General features: G+C 36.2%; 1 protein-coding gene across 3 annotated transcripts in view; it reads left to right on the top strand.

Moving 5' to 3' along the window:
- The window catches only part of LOC126349682 (unconventional myosin IC), a 397,905-nt gene that overhangs the window by 352,988 nt on the left and 20,000 nt on the right, over positions 1–24,917 (top strand). For all 3 annotated transcript variants that reach the window (XM_050002452.1, XM_050002450.1, XM_050002453.1), the window contains 7 exons: positions 3,789–4,020; positions 4,309–4,539; positions 4,686–4,845; positions 5,588–5,708; positions 5,867–5,991; positions 12,964–13,176; positions 24,027–24,127. In XM_050002452.1, the coding sequence (XP_049858409.1) occupies positions 3,789–4,020; positions 4,309–4,539; positions 4,686–4,845; positions 5,588–5,708; positions 5,867–5,991; positions 12,964–13,176; positions 24,027–24,127 (1,183 nt within the window). The remainder of the gene's footprint in view (positions 1–3,788; positions 4,021–4,308; positions 4,540–4,685; positions 4,846–5,587; positions 5,709–5,866; positions 5,992–12,963; positions 13,177–24,026; positions 24,128–24,917) is intronic.

Raw genomic sequence — 24,917 nt, 5'->3', positions numbered from 1 at the left:
GCATGGTCATAACATGTTACCATCCTGAAAGCCTGTTGGTGGAGTTCCGGTTTACCGTGTATATATTGTCTGAACTCTATAGTTCAGGTAATAAAATTAAATTTATATGGACAATAGCTATAAGAGAAACCAGGAAATCAGTTAATGAAGATTAGACCTTATTATTAAAGATCACAGTCAAATACTAAGCTATAGCAGTCAGGTAGCTAATGTATTTAATAACCACTTTCTTGAAGTATCCTAAAAGATTAGCACGTACAGTTCAAGGGATAAATGTGTATAAGAAGCAATGCATCATAAATACTGATAAATTGCAATTACTTCCTGCTCTGACAAAAAAATTAAGGAAGTAATTAACTTCCTCAAAACCAAATTCTCTCATCTAGTCAGTAATACCTCAGGTAAAGTACTAAATATCCTGTTCTCCATTTATACACAATGTTTTCAGTCATATATGCAAAACATCATTATCACCTGAGATACTTACAGGCAGACTGAAATAATCAATTGTCAGACCCATTTACAAGAAAGGTCATAAAACACACATTAATAATCTCACAACTTGCATCATTCTCATAGCTACTGGAAAAAATTATGTATGCAAGAACCATAAGACACTGCTCTCAAAATGGGATTTACTCCATGGCTCTCGGATTTAGGCACATGCTGCACCATGGCACAAATTACTCCCGGACAACCAGTGGTTGTAATACCATTTTTACTGGTCCCTTTCTCGCCGGCTCTAAGACTACTCCATTATGTAAGAAAGGAAAACACATACAGTTTCCCTTTCCCACTGCATTTATCCTGTTTACAAATATCCTGAAACACTACACAGCATTGCAAGAGGGTAGCGGAGCTTGTTCCCCCTGACTGTTCCTTTGCCTTCAGGCGGTTTGAGTTCTTGTTCATTCACACTCAAGGCTCACTGCCACATTATAGTGTCCATGCAATACAACTCATCACTGAGGAAACCAGGGGTGGTTGTTGCACAGAAGCATGTAAGAACGATAAAATTTGGTGTCAGCTCTAGAGTGTCTTGTTGATAGCTCTCTCAACAGTTGTGCCTACTGACAACATCCTCACAGTACATATACTACTATATGAAATTTTTTGTGAACAATGAATCACAGTCTGAAAAGGTTTTTTGCACAATGTGGAATGGCTGTGAGAGACTGTAGTACTCCATAATGTTGTTGTTGTTGTCATCAGTCCTGAGACTGGTTTGATGCAGCTCTCCATGCTACTCTATCCTGTGCAAGCTGCTTCATCTCCCAGTACCTACTGCAACCTACATCCTTTTGAATCTGCTTAGTGTATTCATCTCTCGGTCTCCCTCTACGATTTTTACCCTCCACGCTGCCCTCCAATGCTAAATTGGTGATCCCTTGATGCCTCAAAACATGTCCTACCAACCGATCCCTTCTTCTAGTCAAGTTGTGCCACAAACTTCTCTTCTCCCCAATCCTATTCAATACCTCCTCATTAGTTACGTGATCTATCCACCTTATCTTCAGTATTCTTCTGTAGCACCACATTTCGAAAGCTTCTATTCTCTTCTTGTCCAAACTAGTAATCGTCCATGTTTCACTTCCATACATGGCTACACTCCAAACAAATACTTTCAGAAACGACTTCCTGATACATAAATCTATATTCGATGTTAACAAATTTCTCTTCTTCAGAAACGCTTTCCTTGCCATTGCCAGTCTACATTTTATGTCCTCTCTACTTCGACCATCATCAGTTATTTTACTTCCTAAATAGCAAAACTCCTTTACTACTTGAAGTGTCTCATTTCCTAATCTAATTCCCTCAGCATCACCCGATTTAATTTGACTACATTCCATTATCCTCGTTTTGCTTTTGTTGATGTTCATCTTATATCCTCCTTTCAAGACACTGTCCATTCCGTTCATAATAATAGAAGTAATTATTTGATTCTCATACTGCATAGGGATTTTGTGCTGAGAAATATATTTTGATAAATGTCATGATCAGAAAAATGGGAGTGTTTCCTTGCAACTGTCTACCAATATCCATTTCAGATTAAATTAACTGAAACTTAATATTACTCTATGGGGAAAGAAATCCATTATCTGTAAAGTATTAGGAATAAATTTAAATCAGCCATTAAGCTCAGCTGATCTGTTTGGAACTCTACATAATATAGAACAATCTGTCTTGGTTTAATTTGGAGGGGTATTACATTAGGAGGATTTTACATGAACGAACACTCTATAAATCTGTGAGAAACATAAAAGAAAATGAAAAGAAATTAACAAAGAGAGGCAGAAGTGAATTACAAAGATCTGTGAAAAGCAGGGATTGTAGACCATCATATTCTGTGGCAAAATGACCAGGCAGAAACCAAAACTATGAGGATTATTCCGAAACTAACTTATCTTGCTTTTTGTGTTGACTTTGAGCATCTGAGCTGATTCTGTTAGTTTAGTGTTCACAATAATGTTTTGTTGGATTTGTTGGCCAACGGGTGACCAGAAGGGTAACGTACCAGACTTGCACATGATACCAGTGTATGTATAAAAAAAAGGCATGTCATTGAATTCCTCACTGCTGAACAAACTGCATCAGTTGAAATTCATCAGCATTTGCTGAAGGTGTATGGAGGCAATACAGTAGATATAATAAAGTAAGATGGCAGGTCCTGCAATTTGAAAGTGATAAAAAGCATGTACATGACAAGCCACAACACCAGTTGATTGTACTTAGTTGTCTACTCCCATAACGAACAGTATTCTGATCAACTCACCTATAATGATTAGCGGATTGTAACCAAGGAATGGTGTACAAAGCTGATTGTTGGCTATAATGCCATAGACAAGATGTTATGCAACCTTTATCAAAATGTTTGAGAGAGACGGGTCCCACGGATACAAAAGTGCAAAAAACCATTGCTGGGAAATTTGTCTAGACCTACTACATCAATTTGAGGCTGAAAAGAGTGACAGTTTTCTGAACACCATCATTATCAGAAATGAGATGAAGCATCATCTATTGTAGAAGACAGTATGTCAGTGTGGTACATATTTGCAAATTTTATGTGATGTTCCTACCTTCTTCTAAGATTGTGAGGTATTAGTTTCTGAAATGTATGAGTAATTAAAATTTTTTGTGTTCAAATATGACTGAGTGAATGCACTGAGAGCATGTAAGATTTTAAAATTGTGTCTGATCATTGGCTAAATGTTACATTCTCAGCATCTGTGACAAAACTGTTTTAATAAGAGTTCTGATAACAATGATGCTGGACATCCTAATTATAATCTCAATATTTTGTCAAGTTTATTTTGGCAGTCCATATTTGCACAACTGCATTTGCTTGCCAGTTCACAGTGAGTTGCATTTTTATCTGTTATGCTTGCTTCATTCAGTGTAATTCCTTAAGTAAATACAGACCTTTATAAACAGATAATCCTTAAACAGCAGCCTACAGTTACTTAAAATATCTATTTCAGTGCAAATAAAGACTTAAAGAATGTGTGTGAGAATGGTTCCTGGAAAAGTGATTACTCCAAACTCATTCTCTGCTCTGCAAATATATCGGACTTTGTGATGAAGTTGTTAATTAACATAAAATCCCATTGTTTAGAATGTATTACCTCGCACAGTGAACAGCTTTTAAAAGCTAACATAGACACTGTTTTTCCCTTGAAGTACACATTGGAGACATTTCTTCCAGAATTACAAACACAACAGATGATACTTATGTGTGTATCTTAATGAAAGTGTTGCTACAATATTCTATATAAATTCTTCTTCAACAGGTATATTTAATGAAAAAGTTGTTCTGCATCAAGTGAAATACTTGGGGCTCATGGAAAATCTTAGGGTACGTAGAGCAGGATTTGCTTTCCGACGAGTTTATGAGTTGTTCTTGCAGCGTTACAAAAGTCTGTGTCCGGAAACATGGCCATTTTATAAAGGGAGTGCCAAAGATGGTGTGCAGACACTAGTGAATTATTTAGGTTATGGAAAAGATGACTACAGAATGGGCAGGTCAGTATTCATTTCAGTTTTATGAGTGAATGAAATTCTGTTACTGTCCTGATATAATAAATTAAAGAATTACATTTTTAAGTACATTGTAGTTTATTTAATAACCGGTATTTTATTACTTACAATCTGTATTGTAATTACTAGAAAATTTAATTGATACGTTAACAACATAAGAAAAGATAGAATGCTATTTACCAGAAAGAAGACACACTAATTTGCAGTGCACAACTAAAAGATACTTACACAAATATATTGGCATTTAATTTGCTTCCCATTTGAAATTCACAGGACGAAACTTTTCATTCGGTTTCCTAAAACTCTCTTTGAAACAGAGGATGCCTTTCAAGAAAGGAAAAATTATGTTGCCACCATCATTCAGAAAGTGTGGAAAGGTATTCTTCAGCGGAGGAAATACATTGAAATGAGGAATTCTGCTATTATTATACAGAAATACATTCGTAGACATTTGGCACAGAATGAAGCAAAGAGGAGAAGAAAAGGAGTAGAAGCAATAAGAAGGTAAAATTTTTTGCTTCGGTTGCAATATCACATTTATCTTTATCATTCTGATTCCAATAAGGAATAAATATGCTTCTGTTCTCTCATTCAATTTTTAACAAATCTATCAATATGCTGACAGTTCAAGAAATTGCTATGCATTACAGGTTCATCAAAGGCTTTATTACTCGCCATGGTCCAGTTAATGAGGTGAACAAGGGATTTATCCAGGTGGCAAAAGTTCACTACTTAAATAGATTGGCCAAAAGTTTGCCTAAAAGTGTTCTGGATAAATCATGGCCACCTTGCCCTCAGTCATGCACAGAGGTAAATTACCTACATAGTTTTTAATACTATAATTTGAAGAAGGTTAATTGTAACACTATTTAAATATTTCCTAAAGAATTAGCAAGTATCTAATAATATCATGTATATCATCAGTTCCATATTAACTGCAAGGAAAAGTTGGTTGTAACAAATTATGTTATAAGTACATCACATATAGCATAATTTACATAACCAGTGGAAGCTCACTTATGTTATGCAGACAACATATGCATGTATATGCAATATGATAAAAGAACATGAGAATTTTCCTCAGTTGTGAAAATGTGACAATTGTGATGTTAAAATATTTTTGGTTGAGACTAATGTCAAACATGGACTGATGTTTGGAAAAATAGTGATTCAGATCCATTTCTAGTCATCCAGATTTAGGTTTTCTTTGATTTCCCTAAATCACTTAAGACAAATGTTGGAATGATTTTTGTGAAAAAGACACAGCCAATTTACTTCCATATTCTTCCTCAGTCCGAGTGTGCTTCCTCTGTGTTCAATGATCTAGTTGTCATGGTGTCATACTCTAATTCCCTCCCTGCATTCTGGTTCTATTGTGATTGTGGGAATTATGTTATCCTAAGGAAATTAAAAATTTGTCAAAAAAGTAGTTCAAATAATGATGCTGCTTTTTTGCATGTGTGCTCCATGCATACAGGGAGGGGGAGGGGGGATGCACTGAGAGTAATTTTCCATAATTATTGGAAATATTCACTATTGTGCAATACTTTAGGCTTCCAGGTATTTACATCAGCTGCATGAACGATGGCTGGCACGAAAGTATCGACTGTCTCTAACACCTGAAGCTAAGAAGCAGTTCGAGCTCAAAATATTGGCAGAATCATTGTTTAAAGGTATTATAATATAATAATAATTATTATTATTAATGAGATCTGTGTAAACTGTGTCTCATATTATTCTGATTAATTGTGGTATTTCCATTATTATTATTATTATTATTATTATTATTATTATTATTATTACTATTATTATTATTATTATTATTTTACAGATAAAAAGAAATCATACCCAAACAGTATAGCTTCAAAATTTGTTGAAGAGAGATTGAAACCTGAGCACAAGACTCTGGTTCCAAGCTTTGTTTCTTCTCATTTGCAAAATGGAGATAAGGTGCTGGTGAGTAACTGGTCAATATCTGAACAACTAAAATTTATTAAATACTAGCTGCACCCCACAGTATTACCCAAGGCTAAACTCTTCTTTACAAAGAAATGTTAATGCCAAAACACTTCATCCATGCATCTGTCCCACGCAAAAGTTTTATCTTGAAGATATTGAGGCATGAGCCATGGTGCAGCAGAGTCAGCAACTGTAAAATATAATTATGTTAACTTTCAGCCTCCAGTTACATAATCAAAGAAACTTTACGTATATTTCAGCTACAATAATGTAGCCTTCTTTAGAAATGTCACAATATAAAGTTAAAACATGCCAGATAATGGCATGATAAATGTCCCTGAGGCTGGATTTGATGATGATATGCGAGCATGTCCTCTGATAACAAGCACGTATGTGAGGGCAGATCACATTGTTGCGCATACAAATATTACAAAACTTGCACTGCAGCAAACTAGAAACTGCATATTTTCTCTCTTTGTCGAATTAGTACATTTGTTACTCCTTCACGCTGAAGTTAGATTTTGATGAACTTTGGAATGGAGATAGCCTATATTTTGAATTAACACATAGGCTAACTTTTACTCCAAAGAAAATCACTGTTCCTGTGGGATTGTCAACGTGACTATTGTTTCCGTGGGATGGGTGATGTGACTAAAATGTCACTCATGAAAGTTAACCATCAAATTAATTCATTAAGTTTAGCATAGAGATATTCTGCCCAAGAATGAATTGGTGCGGAACATCAGTAACAAAATTATTGATGAAGTACCTAGTGAGGCGACCACATACACATCAATTGATACAGTGACAAACAAGAGATGACACTACTACGTAGTCTGTAAATTTTCTAAACGCTTTAGAGCTTTTGGAGCACTGTCTCACAAGTTGGAGCTGAAGGTGTGTTCACCTGTCATGCTAATGGCACAACATGGTTGCTTACAGATATGTATTGCACTAGATTTCTGGCTCTCCATACTCAACAAGGACAACCACAATCATTTCCATGATAGGTATTGTCGCTAACAGTCGTGAAATTATTTACTCTTTTTTCCCAGCACATTTTGTAATTCATTACTCAGTAATGTAAAACTTAAAATGTTAGTACTAACAGTACATAGTCACAAGACTGCATCACTTCTACTAATGTTTTGCCAATAGGCTACACAAACGGACCACATAGGTGGGAACAGGTGCTGAGTTGTAACTGGGCACGTTGGGCAGCAAATCAGCGAGCTCAGCTAGCGGTCGTGCGCATGCGTGTTCGGTGTAATACTGACTTAAAACCAGAAAATGTTAACTGAGATTATTATGGAAAATAGTTCATTACAATAGTTCTGACTACTAATGGCATTAAATCCTAAGTCACTGAAATTACCTTTCCATAACAGGTAAAAGACATATAACAAGTGTACTGTACATAAGAAAGAATAAACATTAATTGATAAAATCATTTGTTACAGCAGCTAAAAATGTTACTGGCAAATAAACCATAATACCTGAAGTTACAGTTCCATGAGAGGCAAATAACATTATATAGCGTAAAGGAACCTTTTAATAAAAAGAGGCCATAAGTTAAGATTAACAGTGCCTGAAATGTGTGGAACTTAGCTAAGAATTAACGCTCGTGAATGATAATAAGGACAGCTGTCTCATACAGGTTAGCGATTAGATAGATTAAATATGTGATCATAAATTAATACATAAGAAAACCAGTAGGCTGTATGTCATAGCCAGCTACTGACGTAGGTAGGAGATCATATAAAGTAACGGATTTATCGGACAATAGGTGCGTGCAACGCCACAAAACATTATAAAGATATTGTAGCCAGCGGAGTTACATGCAAGCTTTATGAAGCTCTTAAATATAAATATGGAATTTGATGTATAACAAATTGTGAAACAGCATTGAACATAGGTTAGTGTATTAAATATGCAGTGTATACGGTAATCATTACCCGAAGCTACTATGTTGTTGTGGTCTTCAGTCCTGAGACTGGTTTGATGCAGCTCTCCATGCTACTCTATCTTGTGCAAGCTTCTTCATCTCCCAGTACCTACTGCAACCTACATGCTTCTGAATCTGCTTAGTGTAGTCATCTCTTGGTCTCCCTCTACGATTTTTACCTTCCACGCTGCCCTCTATTACTAAATTGCTGATCCCTTGATGCCTCAGAACATGTCCTACCAACCGATCCCTTCTTCTGGTCAAGTTGTGCCACAAACTTCCCTCCTCCCCAATCCTATTCAATACTTCCTCATTAGTTATGTGATCTACCCATCTAATCTTCAGCATTCTTCTGTAGCACCACATTTCAAAAGCTTCTATTCTCTTCTTGTCCAAACTATTTATTGTCCATCTTTCACTTCCCTACATGCCTACACTCCAAACAAATACTTTCAGAAGTGACTTCCTGACACTTAAATCTATACTCGATGTTAATAAATTTCTCTTCTTCAGAAATGCTTTCCTTGCCATTGCCAGTCTACATTTTATATCCTCTCTGCTTCAACCATCATCAGTTATTTTGCTCCGCAAATAGCAAAACTCCTTTACTACTTGAAGTGTCTCATTTCCTAATCTAATGCCCTCAGCATCACCCAACTTCATTCGACTACATTCCATTATCCTCGTTTTGCTTTTGTTGATGTTCATTTTATATCCTCCTTTCAAGACACTATCCATTCCGTTCAACTGCTCTTCCAAGTCCTTTGCTATCTCTGACAGAATTACGATGTCATCGGCGAACCTCAACATTTTTATTTCTTCTCCATGGATTTTAATACCTACTCCAAATTTTTCTTTTGTTTCCTTCACTGCTTGCTCAATATACAGATTGAACAACATCGGGGAGAGACTACAACCCTGTCTCACTCCCTTTCCAACCACTGCTTCCCTTTCATGACCCTCGACTCTTATAATTGCCATCTGGTTTCTGTACAGATTGTAAATAGCCTTTCGCTCCCTGTATTTTACCCCTGCTACCATCAGAATTTGAAAGAGAGTATTCCAATCGACATTGTCAAAAGCTTTCTCTAAGTCTACAAATGCTAGAAACGTAGGTTTGCCCTTCCTCAATCTAGCTTCTAAGATAAGTCGTAGGGACAGTATTGCCTCACATGTTCCAACATTTCTACAGAATCCAAACTGATCTTCCCCGAGGTCGGCTTCTACTAGTTTTTCCATTCGTCTGTAAAGAATTCGCATTAGTATTTTGCAGCTGTGACTTATTAAACTGATAGTTCGGTAATTTTCACATCTGTCAACACTTGCTTTCTTTGGGATTGGAATTATTATATTCTTCTTGAAGTCTGAGGGTATTTCGCCTGTCTCATACATCTTGCTCACCAGATGGTAGAGTTTTGTCAGGACTGGCTCTCCCAAGGCCGTCAGTAGTTCCAATGGAATGCTGTCTACTCCCGGGGCCTTGTTTTGACTTAGGTCTTTCAGTGCTCTGTCAAACTCTTCACGCAGTATCGCATCTCCCATCTCATCCTCATCCACATCCTCCTCCATTTCCATTATATTGTCCTCAAGTACATCGCCCTTGTATAGACCCTCTATATACGCCATCCACCTTTCTGCTTTCCCTTCTTTGCTTAGAACTGGGTTTCCATCTGAGCTCTTGATGTTCATACAAGTGGTTGTCTTATCTCCAAAGGTCTCTTTAATTTTCCTGTAGGCAGTATCTATCTTACCCCCTAGTGAGACAAGCCTCTACATCCTTACAATTGTCCTCTAGCCATCTCTGCTTAGCCATTTTGCACTTCCTGTCGATCTCATTTTTGAGACGTCTGTATTCCTTTTTGCCTACTTCATTTACTGCGTTTTTATATTTTCTCCTTTCATCAATTAAATTCAATATTTCTTCTGTTACCCAAGGATTTCTACTAGCCTTCGTCTTTTTACCTACTTGATCCACTGCTGCCTTCACTATTTCATCCCTCGAAGCTACCCATTCTTCTTCTACCGTATTTCTTTCCCCCATTCCTGTAAATTGCTCCCTTATGCTCTCCCTGAAACTCTGTACAACCTCTGGTTCTTTTAGTTTATGCAGGTCCCATCTCCTTAAATTCCCACCTTTTTGCAGTTTCTTTAGTTTTAATCTACAGGTCATAACCAATAGATTGTGGTCAGAGTCCACATCTACCCCTGGAAATGTCTTACGATTTAAAACCTGGTTCCTAAATCTCTGTCTTGCCATTATATAATCTATCTGATACCTTTTAGTATCTCCAGGCTTCTTCCATGTATACAGCCTTCTTTTATGGTTCTTGAACCAAGTGTTAGCTATGATTAAGTTGTGCTCTGTGCAAAATTCTACCAGGCGGCTTCCTCTTTTATTTCTTTGCCCCAGTCCATATTCACCTACTACGTTTCCTTCTCTCCCTTTTCCTACTACCGAATTCCAGTCACCCATGACTATTAAATTTTCGTCACCCTTCGCTATCTGAATAATTTCTTTTATTTGATCATACATTTCTTCAATTTCTTCATCATCTACAGAGCTAGTTGGCATATAAACTTGTACTACTGTAGTATGTGTGGGCTAATAGGAACAAAAAGGCTGTATGTCATAGCCATGATATTGGCGTGAGTAATAAGCAGTATACTGTATTAGATTTAACGGGTTACTAAGTAGTACATAGGGATTTGACACACCACAAGTCATTATAAAGTCATTATAAAGGCACTGAGCGAGGTGGCGCTGTGGTTAGACACTGGACTCACATTTGGGAGGACGATGGTTCAATCCCACGTCCAGCCATCCTGATTTAGGTTTTCCGTGATTTCCCTAAATCGCTCTAGGCAAATGCCGGGATTGTTCCTTTCAAAGGGCACGGCCGTCTTCATTCCCCGTCCTTTCCTAATCCGATGAGACCAATGACCTCGCTGTCTGGTCTCCTTCCCCAAACCAACCAACCATTATCAAGGCAGTTATAAAAATTCATGTGTATGCAACCTTTACGAAGCTCAAAATTAGTGATACACTATTTTACATATATCAATTATTAAAAAAAAGGCCTTAAACTTGTAGAAAATAATGATTACATGAAATGTGTATGTGAACATAAAGATAAAGAGAGCATTGGAATGCACGTGCCCACCAGCTGAGCTAGCTGCATCGCTGTCGGCGGTGCCCAGTTATAACTCGGTGACTGGGGCCCACCTGTCTGGCCTATTTATGTGGCCTATCAGCAAAACATTAGTAGAAGTGATGCAGTCTTGTGGCTATGTACTGTAGTACTAACATTTTAAGTTTAACAAGGCCATTGTCTGGCATGTTTTAATTTTATATTGGTCATTTCTGAAGAAGGCTACATTATTATAGCCAACCTCCCTAAAGTTTCTTTGGTTATGCAAATGCAGGCTGAAAGTTTACATAATAACAAACATACATACAAACTTTTGCCTTTACAATTTGTGTGGGATTTAATATTAGTGTGCCCCTTCATTTTCACAATTTTCTGGAAAGTTGGTGTAGCTCTGGTAGGCCAGAGAAAGTCACAGAATTGTACGAAGGTCTGGGGAATTCGGGGAACACTTTCTAAGAAGTTGGCTGAGTCATGGGGAAGTAAGGGCCTAGAGTGGTTATTCTCTCTCTCTCTCTCTCTCTCTCTCTCTCTCTGCGAGAGTATTTCATACTTTTCTAAACTGATGAATTTCTGTTTCTAATTAATTTTTTTCATATCTAAGTCATGAAAGTGTCATTAGAGAAAAATGTTTTCAGTAAGCAGTTGTTAGGCTCTGAAATTGATTCCCAATTTGTCAGCCTTCCCTTAAAAACTTTTCTTATTCATCTACAAGTGTCCCAAGTAAAAGAGAAATTATGTAAATCGAAGGGGGAGAGCAAGAAAGGGAAGGGATGGGAAGAAACTAATGATAGTAGCTGCATTGGGACTTTGTGCCGAATCAATGAGTGAAAATGTGTGCCGAACTAGAACTCAAACCTGGGATCTCCTGCTTAAAAGACAGTGGTGTTAACTACAGCACCATATGGACACAGTGTTTTATTGGACTATCTCAGCATGCTCTGTGGCTGGCTTACAATCCCACCTGGCATCACATACCTGCAGTCCCTGCCCATGTCATCCATGCTCACTAAGTTTAGATTCCCACCAAAGAAGAATATGGGTTCATTGCCCATCAAGGCGAATCAATTATATGAATGCACCCTTGAATGCATTCATATAAAAGTGAAAATATTGTTAACTCTAGTAAAGTAGAAATCCAACCACGTAGTCAATTCCAAGCAAGTATTCACATTTCAAACAAACGTGAGGCACGTAGTGCATCAATGTGGAAACTTGATTGACAGTTAATTGAATTATTTAGCGCCAGGAATGTGTTTTAAAAATCAAAGCGATATGGGCTTTGTTAGTTGTAAATAATGACTTTTCACTGAACTCTTGTTCGGATGTTGGAGATACATTCAAACTGATGTTTTCAGACAGCTCTGTTGCTTCAACTTCAAAATGTTTGCAACAAAATGCAAAATATTTTATTAATTATGACCTTTCTCTCAAATTTTCTGATGGCCTAAAAAATAAGCTGTACCAGTGTCATTACCTTATCCTAAGTTCTTGATTAGTAATTTAACAAAATTGGGAGATCAGATTAATGTATTTGAGAAGTGTTTTTATGTCAGGGAAGTATAGTTTTACTTGATGATTTCATTGTAAGAATTTGACCATCAGATTCAGAAAAAGGTTACGCAAATTTCAGAAAGTTGTGATAACTTATTCCTTGTTTTACCATTGAAATTCACTTTTTATTCAAAAGGAGAAATTTTTCAATAATCCACTTAACAGCTGAATGAGGGTGATATTATTACTGTCCTAGTTTTTATTTAATATTGTACTAAAGGCTAGGCGGGTGTGTTGGTAATTATTCTGAATTCTTGGTGCTACATTTGTTAAGTAAGAGGTTAGATATTTAATTCATTGTAATAATTTTTTTTTTTTTTACAGTACTCAATTTCTGTGACAAAGTATGATCGGCATGGTTACAAACCAAGAGAGCGAGCCATGCTAGTAACAAGCAAGTCGTTGTATGTCTTAGATGGAAAGACTTTCAAATTGAAGCATAATCTGCCTCTAAACAGCATCCAAGAAATTGTTGTAACAACAGCATCTGACAATCTGATGTTGTTAAGGATACCACCAGATCTGAAAAAAGACAAGGTATTTGTGTTATCTTTGCACTTTTTGCTTTGCCTACTGATTGATCACCCCCCCCCCCCCCCCCCTCCCTTTCAAAAGATGAAGTATTTTTCATCCATATTATTATGCACGGCACAGAACTCTTTCACTCATGCATTCATTTAGAGAGAAAAATAGCTGTACTTTGAAAAAGCCACTTCTCCTTTTTCTTATACAACTCAGCTGCTGTTTCTTTCGAATACTTCAAACAAAGCAAGATTCTTATAAATTGTAGGAGTGGCTAATGAAGTGTTCTTTTGTTTAATATCTGATGATTTTCGGTATTTTGCCATATGTATGTCAGTAACTTGTTATAGACATCAGAGTAAAAGGAAAACCCGATAGAGATGCGTAATCTATAAGAAAATTATATTTACTTCTAATATTGTGTTTGAGAATTGTATAGCTCATCCCATATTCCTTTTTATTGTTGTTGACAAACATCATTAGGGAGTACATGTATTGACTTATAAGTGATAGAGTCCCTAGGTCCTAGAAGGGGCTTTTGTGAGGTGTTCTGTTATCATTGTTGAACAGTTTTCACACAGCACATTTATGTAAATACTTCCTTACCTTAGCTTCATTTCCCTAGGAAATTAAACAATAGGAAACTAATGACTGAAAATATGCTAAGTACGTAAGCAATCCTCCCACACACAAGTCAGCCCAATGAGAAAGATTTACGTCTATAGGTGCAATGCAGGCAGAACAGAGTCTTTTTAGTTAACTTACCCATGTAATGGTGCCACTTCAGTTTAATGCCCATCTCAGTGGCTAGAATGTGTGCCCATTTGTATCTACTTCTGGTTGCCAGACAGTAAATAATTGTTGTTCTTCTTGTTGTTGTGATGAAGCTTGCTAAGAAAAATTGGACAAGAATTCGGCTTGATGCAAGACACCATTTTGTAGTTTTGTTTTCACCCAGACATGTTCAGCTCTTTTTGTGCTATCTACAGCAGATTTATTTGTTTATTTTCTTTATGCAAAATTGTTTGTTACATGTTAAAACGTATAAAGAAACTTGTAGCACAAAATACTTACATTCGTAAAATGTGCAATTACAGTCAAATATTTTATATTAGTTTCCATATAGTATGGAGTTGAGACTTGTATCACAGAATTGAGAAATTCTCGATATGTGTAAAGGTTCTAGATCTTTAGTAAAAATGTGGTGATTTCCTCTCCCTCTCCCTCCCTGCCCCCTTTTTAATACATTTCTGACTGATAATCACTGTACATTGGGCTATTTAGTTTGTTACTTAGAGTTTTTTGGTGTTATGGTGTTGTTTGTTTGTGCCAAGGTAACATGCTTATTTCTTTTGCTGCTGTTGTTGTTGTTATAAATATATTTTCTAATATTTGTTCACTAAGCACAGAGTTTGTGCCACTATTATCTGTTGTTGTGGCTGTGTGGTTTTCAACACCAAAAAACTGTGAGTAATACTCTAAATAACCCAATATATAGCAATTCTCAGTTGGAAATGCATTTAAAATCCCCAACACCACATTTTGCTGTTTGCAAATGACAAGTTGTAGATTGTGTAGTAGATCTAAAGATAGCAGCATAATCAACCAATAGCTTTCTATGAGATATGTAAACAAATGTATACATTCACTCTATTTCCAAATTTACTATAAAATTAGAATCTTTAGACATGTGATAATGAAAAACATAGAATGCCTCACATCAGCGATATGTGTCTCAACTCTTTACTATATGCAAACTAATGAAAAATATTTGACAACAGTCACTCAGTTTACAAATTTACAGTTTTTCATACCAAAAGTTTCTTTAGAGGTTAACATTAAAAACAATTTTGCAGAAAGAAAATAAACAAATAACTCCACTGATGATAATACAAAAAGTGCTAAAACATGTCTGGGTGAAAACAAAATTACAAAAGTGTCTTGTATATGACAAAACTGCTCTCCTGTCATTTTGACATACTGGGAAGTGGACGAGTCTTTGTATGAGTGAGGGTTAAACGGTTTTCAGTGAACAGTTTGTAAATCTGTTTCATTTTTTTTCCTTGGATTTGTCAAGAATGGATGTGTTTGGGCCCTTTATCAGTATACCAGACATTAACAAAGAATGCTCTGATGCTGCAGGCTAATCATTTTCATAGGTTAATAATAAGAGTGGGTCAAGCACTGAACCTTGCAACACACCATATTTAATATTTGCCCACTATGAATTTAGTCTTATTCCTGTTGTGTCATTTGTTAATGTGACCCTCTATTTTATATTGTCAAAGACTCGATTACTGGAAGGGATGCTTTAGCATTTGTTTCTCAAGTAGATTTTTCTTATGTATGCAATCAGATTCATTGGCAATATCACAGAAAAACTAAACAGAATATTTTTTCTTGTTTATCTCCACCAGAACAGATTCAGTAAGGTCACATATTGTTATATACCAATGTTGGGCTGGTGCCTGCTTTCATGCGGCATGATCAGCCCCAGTTGAACCGCTCTGTCAGGAGAGTAAATATGGAGTTGTGAAACAATTACTAACAAAGAGATAGAGGGGCTGGCCAGTACTTACCTCAGCTCAGTACAGCCGATAGAAACACAAAAAACAACCGAAAATTTAAGCTCCTAGCTTTCGGAATAAATGTTCCTTCATCAGGGAGGAGAGAGGGGAAAGAAAGGGAAGAAGGGAAAGTGGATTTAGTTACTCACAACCCAGGTTATGAAGCAACAGGGAAAGGAAAACAGGGACCTTCCCTGTCCAATGAGAAGTTCAGGCAGGCAGGTGCTAAAGAAGTCCAAAACTCACAAGATTCTCACAAAAGTAAAGTAAATAATAGTGTTACCATATTTAACCAAAATATTGGCGGATTAAAGAAAAAAGTAGATTCTTACAAAAGTAAAGTAAAAAAAAAAGTTACCATTTTTCCCAAAATATTCCAGGATTGAAGAATAAAGTAGATGAGCTCCTGGTTTGTTTGGTTGACATTGAATCTGATAATGTAATATACTATGCCTGCCTGAGCATCACATTGTGTCTGATATGGAAAAGGTAAATATCAGTGGTTACAAGCTAGCCGCACATATGAGTAGAGAGAATAAGGTGAGAGGAGTAGTTGCCATATATAGTTCAAAAATCATCACTGTGTAAAAACTTTAGATACAAAAAAGTTCTGTCTATAGCAACATATAAAAGCATGGGCCTGTCAACTTAAACTGAAGGAGGGCTCTTTCATAATTGTAACAGTATATAGGTCCCCTTCAAGAAACTCATTTATTGCTGGAAAACTGGGATGCTTTGTTGTGCTATCTGTCAGATAGGGGAAAGCAAATTATTATTTGTGGGGACTTCAATGTTGGTTCACTGAAAGAGCGTAATAGGAAGAATGACCTGGAAGTGTTGCTCGGTTCTTTCAGTTTGACATATCTGTCATTGATTTTCCTACTTGGGTAGTAAAGGACAGCAATACATTGATAGATAACACTTTTATAGACCAAGATAAGTTTAAAAACATAAATTCTTGTCCTGTTGAGAATGGCCTTTGTGATCATGGTGCTCAGCTAGTTACAGTATATGACATAGCGCCATTCAGTAATTCAAAACTACCCTCGAAACTTCTGTGTTCCATTAATGACTCGACAATTAGAAATTTCCGGGAAAATCTTCAGCAGTTAGACTGGGATGAGGTGTACAAGGAACCTGATACTAATTTAGAATATAACTTATTTCATGATACACTTGTGAGAGAATTTGAAAAACTGTTTCCCCAAGAAAGTAGTTAAATCTAATTACAAGAAACCAAGCAAAAAACCTTGGCTTACTAAAGGAATAAAAATATATTGTAACCACAGAAGGGAACTGTATCTAACAACAAGAAAGAGTAATTACCCAGAAACAGCGAAATATTATAAAAACTACTGTGCTACATTAAGAAAGGTTATTAAAAAGTCCAGAAGCATGTGCATCATGTCTGAGATTAATACCTCTGATAACAAAATGAAAACAATTTGGAATATTATTACAAGGGAGACAGGGTAACCAAGAGTACAGAATGACAGCATTACCATCAAAGTGAATGGAAACTTGACAAGCAACAAGCTGGAAGTCGAAAATATTTTGAATGATCATTTTTTAAATGTTGTAGAGAAAATATAGGATTTAAATGTTCATTAGAAGAAGCAAGGCAGTTAATGGAAGAGGCCTTCCCACACAACTTGATACAACTGAAATTCCACCCACCTCTCCTTCTGAAATTAGGAAGATAATAAACTCTATCAAGAATAAAAGCTCACATGGAATTGATGGCATTTCCAGCAGGATAATAAAAGCTTGTTCCCAAGAGATAAGTGCGATTCTTGGCCACATATGCAGTAACTCACTGAAGCAGGGAATTTTTCCCAGATAGACTGAAGTATGCCATTCTTAAATCACTGCATAAAAAGGGGGATGCGTCTGATGTCAACAACTATCGCCCAATCTCTCTTCGACTGCCTTATCCAAAATTCTTGAAAAAGTAATGTATTGTACAGTAGCTTCACACCTTTGTAAAAATAAAGTTTTAACAAAATGTTAGTTTGGTTTCCAGAAGGGTTTTTCAATGTAAAATGCCGTATATAACTAATGAGGAGGTACTGCATAGGATTGGGGAGAAGAGAAGTTTGTGGCACAACTTGACTAGAAGAAGGGATCGCTTGGTAGGACATGTTCTGAGGCATCAATGGATCTCAAATTTAGTATTGGAGGGCAGTGTGGAGGGTAAAAATCGTAGAGGGAGACCAAGAGATGAATACACTAAGCAGATTCAGAAGGATGTAGGTTGCAGTAGGTACTGTGAGATGAAGAAGCTTGCACAGGACAGAGTAGCGTGGAGAGCTTATAACATCCCAGCTTCCTCAACCAAATTATAACGTCCCAAGACTTTGTGCACCAAATTATAACATTTGAGCTCCTCAACACCAAATTAAAACGTTGCATTAGGTGGTGTCTGCTTCGTGCAAAAGGTCTTGAGTTCATATTGACGACAACAAGTAATTCTTCATTACAGACATTTATTTACAAACAGAACTGACAGACTTCACAGACTCAATAACTGACTCTCCGAGCTAACCGCACTGCATATCCGAACTGAACTGAACTGACAACTCCTAGGTGTATTAATATCTTTCCAAACAATGAGAGTCTTTAACAATGTTTTGTTTACAATACGATAGCAATTCACGACCCAAAACTAAATTAGACATTACAGAATTTTAGTACAGATTAAAGTAAGTAAAAGGATCAGTGTATATAAATTCTTACAAGCATAATTTCCAAATAGATTTTATAACATTTTTCTACCTGATTCTGGATAACCTTCACCAGATTTGTACCGATGTTTCCAGAAATATCTTGACATTTGATTCTGGATATTTCTTGAGTGATTTAGAACAACTATTTATATGTAAAATGATTTAAATCGTGTTTCAAAACGTAAATAAATCCCTTCAGCAATATTTCTTGATACAAATCGTCTTTCGAAACTAGGCCATGAAACAGTTTTCACAAGTTTTCGTATTTTTGCGATCACAATACAGAATTTCTCCATAGAAAGTTCCAGAAGTGTGCACCAAACGTTCATTCACAGACCCTCTCTCTAGCTGGTGAGTTCCCAAACGTATCTTGTCCATATTATACGAAACAATCCAGCTCAAAACTGATAATTCACACAATTAATCAGAGCTACAGCAAACAGCGAGTCCCTCCTCCACAAAATGAAATATAATTACAAAATCGAATGAAAATAGGTTACTAACACTAATATATATTTACATTAATTCTATTTTTGTTCTTTCTGTGCAAAATGTCCTAATACTGACACAGTACAATATTTAAACATCACCAAAGTTTCCCTTTACATTTTGCATATCTGTATCGACATCCCCTAAAAGTCTACAGTATCGAATACTTCAATACGTCCCAATATGTCCTGTAATGTTACAAGCTGCATCAAATCAGTCTCAGGACTGACGATCACAACAACAACTCTCACTTAGAAATATTAAATGCTCTGAGTAACCCGAAGTCACCCATTGGGATTTTTTGTGATCTATCAAAGGCTTTTGATTGTGTAAATCATGGAATACTTCTAGATAAGCTCAAGTACTGTGGTATGAATGGGACAGTGCTCAAATGGCTTAAATCATATCTATCTGGAAGAGTGCAGAAAGTTGAAATAAGCAGTTCACATAATATGCAAAAATTGGTGATTTCTCAAACTGGGGAACAATCAAGAATGGGGTGCTGCTCGGTTCAGTCTTAGGTCCTCTGCTGTTCTTAATATATATTAATGACTTACCATTCTATATTCACGAAGATGCAAAGCTGGTACTTTGTGCCAATGACACAAGTATAACTATCACACCCAACAGTCAAGAATTAACTGATGAAATTGTAAACGATGTTTTTCAGAAAATCATTAAGTGGTTCTCTGCAAATGGGCTCTCATTAAACTTTGACAAAACACAGTACATATAGTTCCACTCAGTAAATGGAATGACCCCATTAATAAATATAGACTTCGATCAGAAATTGGTAGCTAAGATAGAATATTCAAAATTTCTAGGTATATGCATTGATGAGGGGTTGAACTGGAAAAAACACATTGAAGATCTGCTGAAATGTTTGAGTTCAACTACTTATGCTATTAGGGTCATTGCAAATTTTGGCAATATACATCTCAGTAAATTAGCTTACAAGCCTATTTTCATTCTCTGCTTTCGTATGGCATCATATTCTGGGGTAACTCATCATTGAATAAAAGAGTGTTCACTGCACAAGAGTGTGTAATCAAGATCATCCTGCAGATACTTACTTAAAGAGCTAGAGATCTTCACTGTAGCCTCACAATATATATATATATTCACTTATGAAATTTGTTATTAACAATCCGAAGGAATTCAAAAGTAATAGCAGCGAACATGGCTACAACGCTAGGAGAAAGAATGATTTCACTACTCAAGGTCAAATCTAACTTTGGCTCAGAAGGGGGTAAATTATGCTGCCACAAAAGTCTTTGGTCACTTACCTGATAGCATCAAAAGTCTGACAGATAGCCATATAGTATTTACATTTAAAAGGAAATTAACTCCTTCTACTCATTAAATCAATTTTTGGAAATAGCAAGTGCGTAAATCTCCCCCCCCCCCCCCCCCCCCAATACACACACACACAAAATTATAAAAAATCAAAAATATTAAGTGTCATGTAATATTTTGTGTCATGTAATATCTTGTTCAAAAGAGGAGCCTGTACAGGAACTAAATGGAACCTTTGTTAAGAGATTATTTTCAGAAACAATTTGAGAGCACAGCAATTGGGGAGATGAGTGCCTCTTACATTTGTAAATATTTAATAAAAAAAGTCATTATTACATGAAGCAGAAATGCCCAAACATAAATTGATAAATGAGTTGACACATCAAAAATATTCTGGCATACTGGAGAATGAGTGTTGAACTGAAACAAAGGGAAATAAAATTGCAGCTTGTAAGAGCAGAGTACAGTACTTCAGAAAGCATATGAAAACTGTAGTTGATGCTGTCTCTGCAATTGCGTGTAATTGTAAATATTCTTAAAGCACATAGGAAGTTACATAAATATCTAGTCACATCTTGATAAGATCTCAGAGTGGGGCAAATAATGGTAACTTGTTTTCAATGTTAAGAAAGGAAACGTGAGAACTTCAAAAAATGCAGAATTGTAGTATCTAATGACTACAATATCAACAATCCAAAATTCTTGGCTTCATTAAATGAAAAGATCACACACACTCAGTAGAAGGTAAAGCAAGTGGCAGCGTTTAGTTAATTGGTAGGTTGCTGGGAAAATGTTGGCAGTCTCCAAAGAATTTTTTTACAAGACAATCATACATTCTTTCTTTCCAGTGACCCATATACAGCAAATGCCATGACAGGATTGGTATGGTTGTCTCCAGTTTTGTATAGAACAAACCATACTCACATATGGCCTATTACCCCCAACCCCAGAGGCAGGAATTGGTGTACCCCTTCTGTCTGCATCTAGTATAATCCCATGATCAACACTGACATCATTTTTCAAAGTGTTCATTCATCATGTATCTGATGCAGAACATAGGAACCAGCACAGTATTTAATGTAGGTTGCTGTGGAAAACCATCTAAAAGCCTCATCCAGGCTAACCGGCACACCAGGCGCCACCATTAGCCAACAAGATTGATTCGATTCAGGGCCATCATGCCTCCCTATGTCACAGAAGTGTGCCTCTTAATGCGCACAGCCATCTGGGCTTGTGCATCCTATTGTAGAATCTTTCTCAAGTGTGTAGGACCCATAGCAAATAGGACTGACATGATATATTGAACAGATAGAAAGCAGGGCAGCACACATGGTTGCAGATTTGTTTGACCCACAAGATTGCCAGAGAAGTGCTGAAAAATGTTAACTAGCTGACATTTGAAGATAGAGGTCATCTCTTCCATGAAAGCCTGCTTAGAAAGTTTCAAGATCGAATAGTAAGTTCCCTATGTGTGACACATATAGGGACCACAGCACAAGAGACATTTTAGCAATCATTGTTTGTTCACTTCCTGACCATAGCACAAGAGACATTTTAGCAATCATTGTTTGTTCACTACATATGTAGATGGATATTGAGTGAAATCATGGTATGTATTACAAAGTGGAAGTGCCTTACCACTGTGCACTTCATAGTAGTTCACAGCATTTGGATGAAGAGGGGGGAGAGCATTGGTCAAGGTCTCATTTATGAATCATTGTAGCATGTAGGGAAACCATAACACCTAAATGTGGATGACCAGATAAAGATTTGAACTCTGCTCCTCCTGATTTGAGTGTCTATTGTATCATCACATAACTTGATCAAAGTTATGCACAAATAACTCTGAGAAGACAAAATGATTAGCCAGTGCTTCCATTCAGGAACATAAATGCAATAAGACAAATAGCTTATAAAATTCTTTCCGGTACAAATGGAAATACTTATTAGCAATATGTGGTACATTTGAAAATGGAGTAGACAATGTGATCATACTAGTCCTTGTGAAAGGGTGGTTAGCACTTTCTTCTGCCCACTAATACCTTCTTTTGTAATTGCAAATAATAAAAATGGTATTAAATACACTAAATGTTACATGGGTTTATACATTGTGGGCAATAAGACTCTCTTCAAGTGGGAGGAAAACAGTTGCTGTATGGTTAATAGGGTATGCAGGCAATGTTCAGAGTAGATTTTCAGCAACAGACCCTGGTAATTCATTGATGCTAAATGAGCGAGGGCATTTTCATATAGGAGAGAAAAGTCATGAAAGGTCAAGGCATTAGCATTCAAGTTAGCAAGTGATATTAATTGCTGATAGAGTACATTGTTTGCTATCCTACTTGAAAACACCAATTCTTTGTGTATTATGCCATTGCTGTTGATGGAAATTAACATTGTTTTTATCCATGATAGTGGAAAGCCCAATTTTTTGGGCTCAAAAATGTTTCACTGGCCTATTCAAAACTTGCATTTTGTTACAAGTTTATAGAGACAACATCAAGTGTAAGCCATCATTAATCAGATTGATGAAAGTGTTCTTGACACAGTCGATTGCGGATAACAAGCCTTGCCCATTTGCTCTCTTGCCTAAGCTTGTGTGGAAAAGTCTGTCGTTCAGCATCTCTTCCATGATAGATCTGCAGACTACAGCTTCACAAATATTTTGCATTTCTTCTATCATCCAAATCACAACTTTTTGATTGTCTTTAATGATTTTAGTGAAAAACATGTGTACCACCCAAAATCAGTTGTGCAAGTTACCACTGACCACAACACTCCTTTGAATCAGTTTTGATGTGTCATGAGCTACTTCATCTTTTCCCCAGTAAAAAAATGCATATTAACTGATTTATAAGGTGTTTAGTTGGTCAGCACTGAATTTTAAAATGACACTTACAGAAATGATTACAAGCAAGAAATGAAATATTTGGTCTGTAACTTAGGGGACAGCAGATACATGCAAGTTGGTTAATATCATATTGAAATAGGTTTCTGAAGAGATGAAAAGGAACACTAGTTATGTTGTCAAGTGATTATCAGACAGCAGATACATGCAAGTCGGTTAATATCATATTGAAATAGGTTTCTGAAGAGATGAAAAGGAACACTAGTTATGTTGTCAAGTGATTGTCAGATTGCCAATGTGAACATTTTTGAAGAGCTATGTATCATAGCTGCTTGCAGAACACAGTGAGAGAGACTTCTATGTGCTAATCAAGATGAACATTTTTTTTTTCAGCTCATCACTGTAATGTTTTCCTACTAATGCATTTTATACACAAGAAAATCTGTTACTTTTACTGTCAATAGTTGTTTTTTCTATCACAAAGTGATTACTGCTTTCACAATGTGACATGGATTTTTGTCAGATTAAGTGTTAAATTGTTTGCTGACAAGCAACAATAGGATTGTTCAGTTATTACCTGAATAATATTCCTGATGGTATGTGAGTCTTAATGTCAACGGGGAAGGTAGTAACATTTTATGGTGAACTTACATGTTGAAATGTTCTGGCACACACACTTACATTATTCATGACTGGGTATTATGATTTTCTTAAAGTTTCTTTAATAGGAGTTTTTTTCCCACTGTGAGATGAAAGCTGCAGACTGGCATGTCCCCTTGTACGTCCATTTCCTTCCTTTCTTTCTTTCTTTCTTTTTTTACCATTCTTTTGTGAATAGCATGTAGTGACTGAATAGCTATCAGTACACTGGAACAGCCAAGGTACTCAATAGATTTTTGTATTTAATGATCTAATTATGTAATTTTGATTTTATTATAGGGGGATTTGATACTAGAAGCAGAACCTGTAATTGAAGCTGTGACAAAGATAGTGGATATTACCAAGAAACCACAATTGATAAAGATTTTGGAGGCTGACACGTAAGTTACATGTATCTTGCTGAGTTGTTGTTTCAGGTTTACTTTATAATCTCTAATGGGCCTTAGTATTAATAAATTGGCAGACAATCTTTGTTGTAATCTCAAATTTATCTCATGTGATAATTTTCTATTGAAAAGTCAATCAAGAACACTTTATATCACAAATAAACAATCTGATAAAAGGCCTGGCAAATTTACGACATTTAAAATTTTGTGATTGGGTTGTCATAATATCCTTATATTACAAGTAGAATCAATAAAAACTTGAACCATTCACTTATTACAAATACTAATGAACAGTATTAATGAAAAAAATATGAGTACATGGAAATTCAGAGCACTTTTGTCATGGGATTGAAGAGCTCCTAGCAAACAGAACACAGCATGACATTCTTAATGGAGGGACATCTTCAGTTATAAAAGTAATTTTGGGTTTACCCCAAGAGAGTGTTATAGGACTATTATTATTCTGATTATGTATATGACTTGAGAAGATAATATCGGAAGATGTTCTGTATACATAATAGTATCATTTTTGAAGTCGTAGTGCTAGAAAACTGTAGCAAAATATGGGAAGACCATCACACAATTGACAGTTGGTGCAGGGATTGTCAGGCAAATTGCAGCATAAACAAATTCACATAAAGAGGCAGAAACACCATTTCTGAGTGATCATGCAATAGCTAAACAACCACTGGAAGCAGTGACACCCATTAAGTATCTGGGAGTATGAATATGTGGAATGATTTACAAGGGTGGTTTGGTAAGTCTGGTAAATTTCTGTGAAAGA

The sequence above is a fragment of the Schistocerca gregaria genome, chromosome 1 (genome assembly GCF_023897955.1).
Source record: "Schistocerca gregaria isolate iqSchGreg1 chromosome 1, iqSchGreg1.2, whole genome shotgun sequence".
Taxonomy (NCBI): domain Eukaryota; kingdom Metazoa; phylum Arthropoda; class Insecta; order Orthoptera; family Acrididae; genus Schistocerca; species Schistocerca gregaria.
Note: the sequence above shows the minus strand (reverse complement) of the source record. Positions and strands in the feature narration are given on the sequence as shown.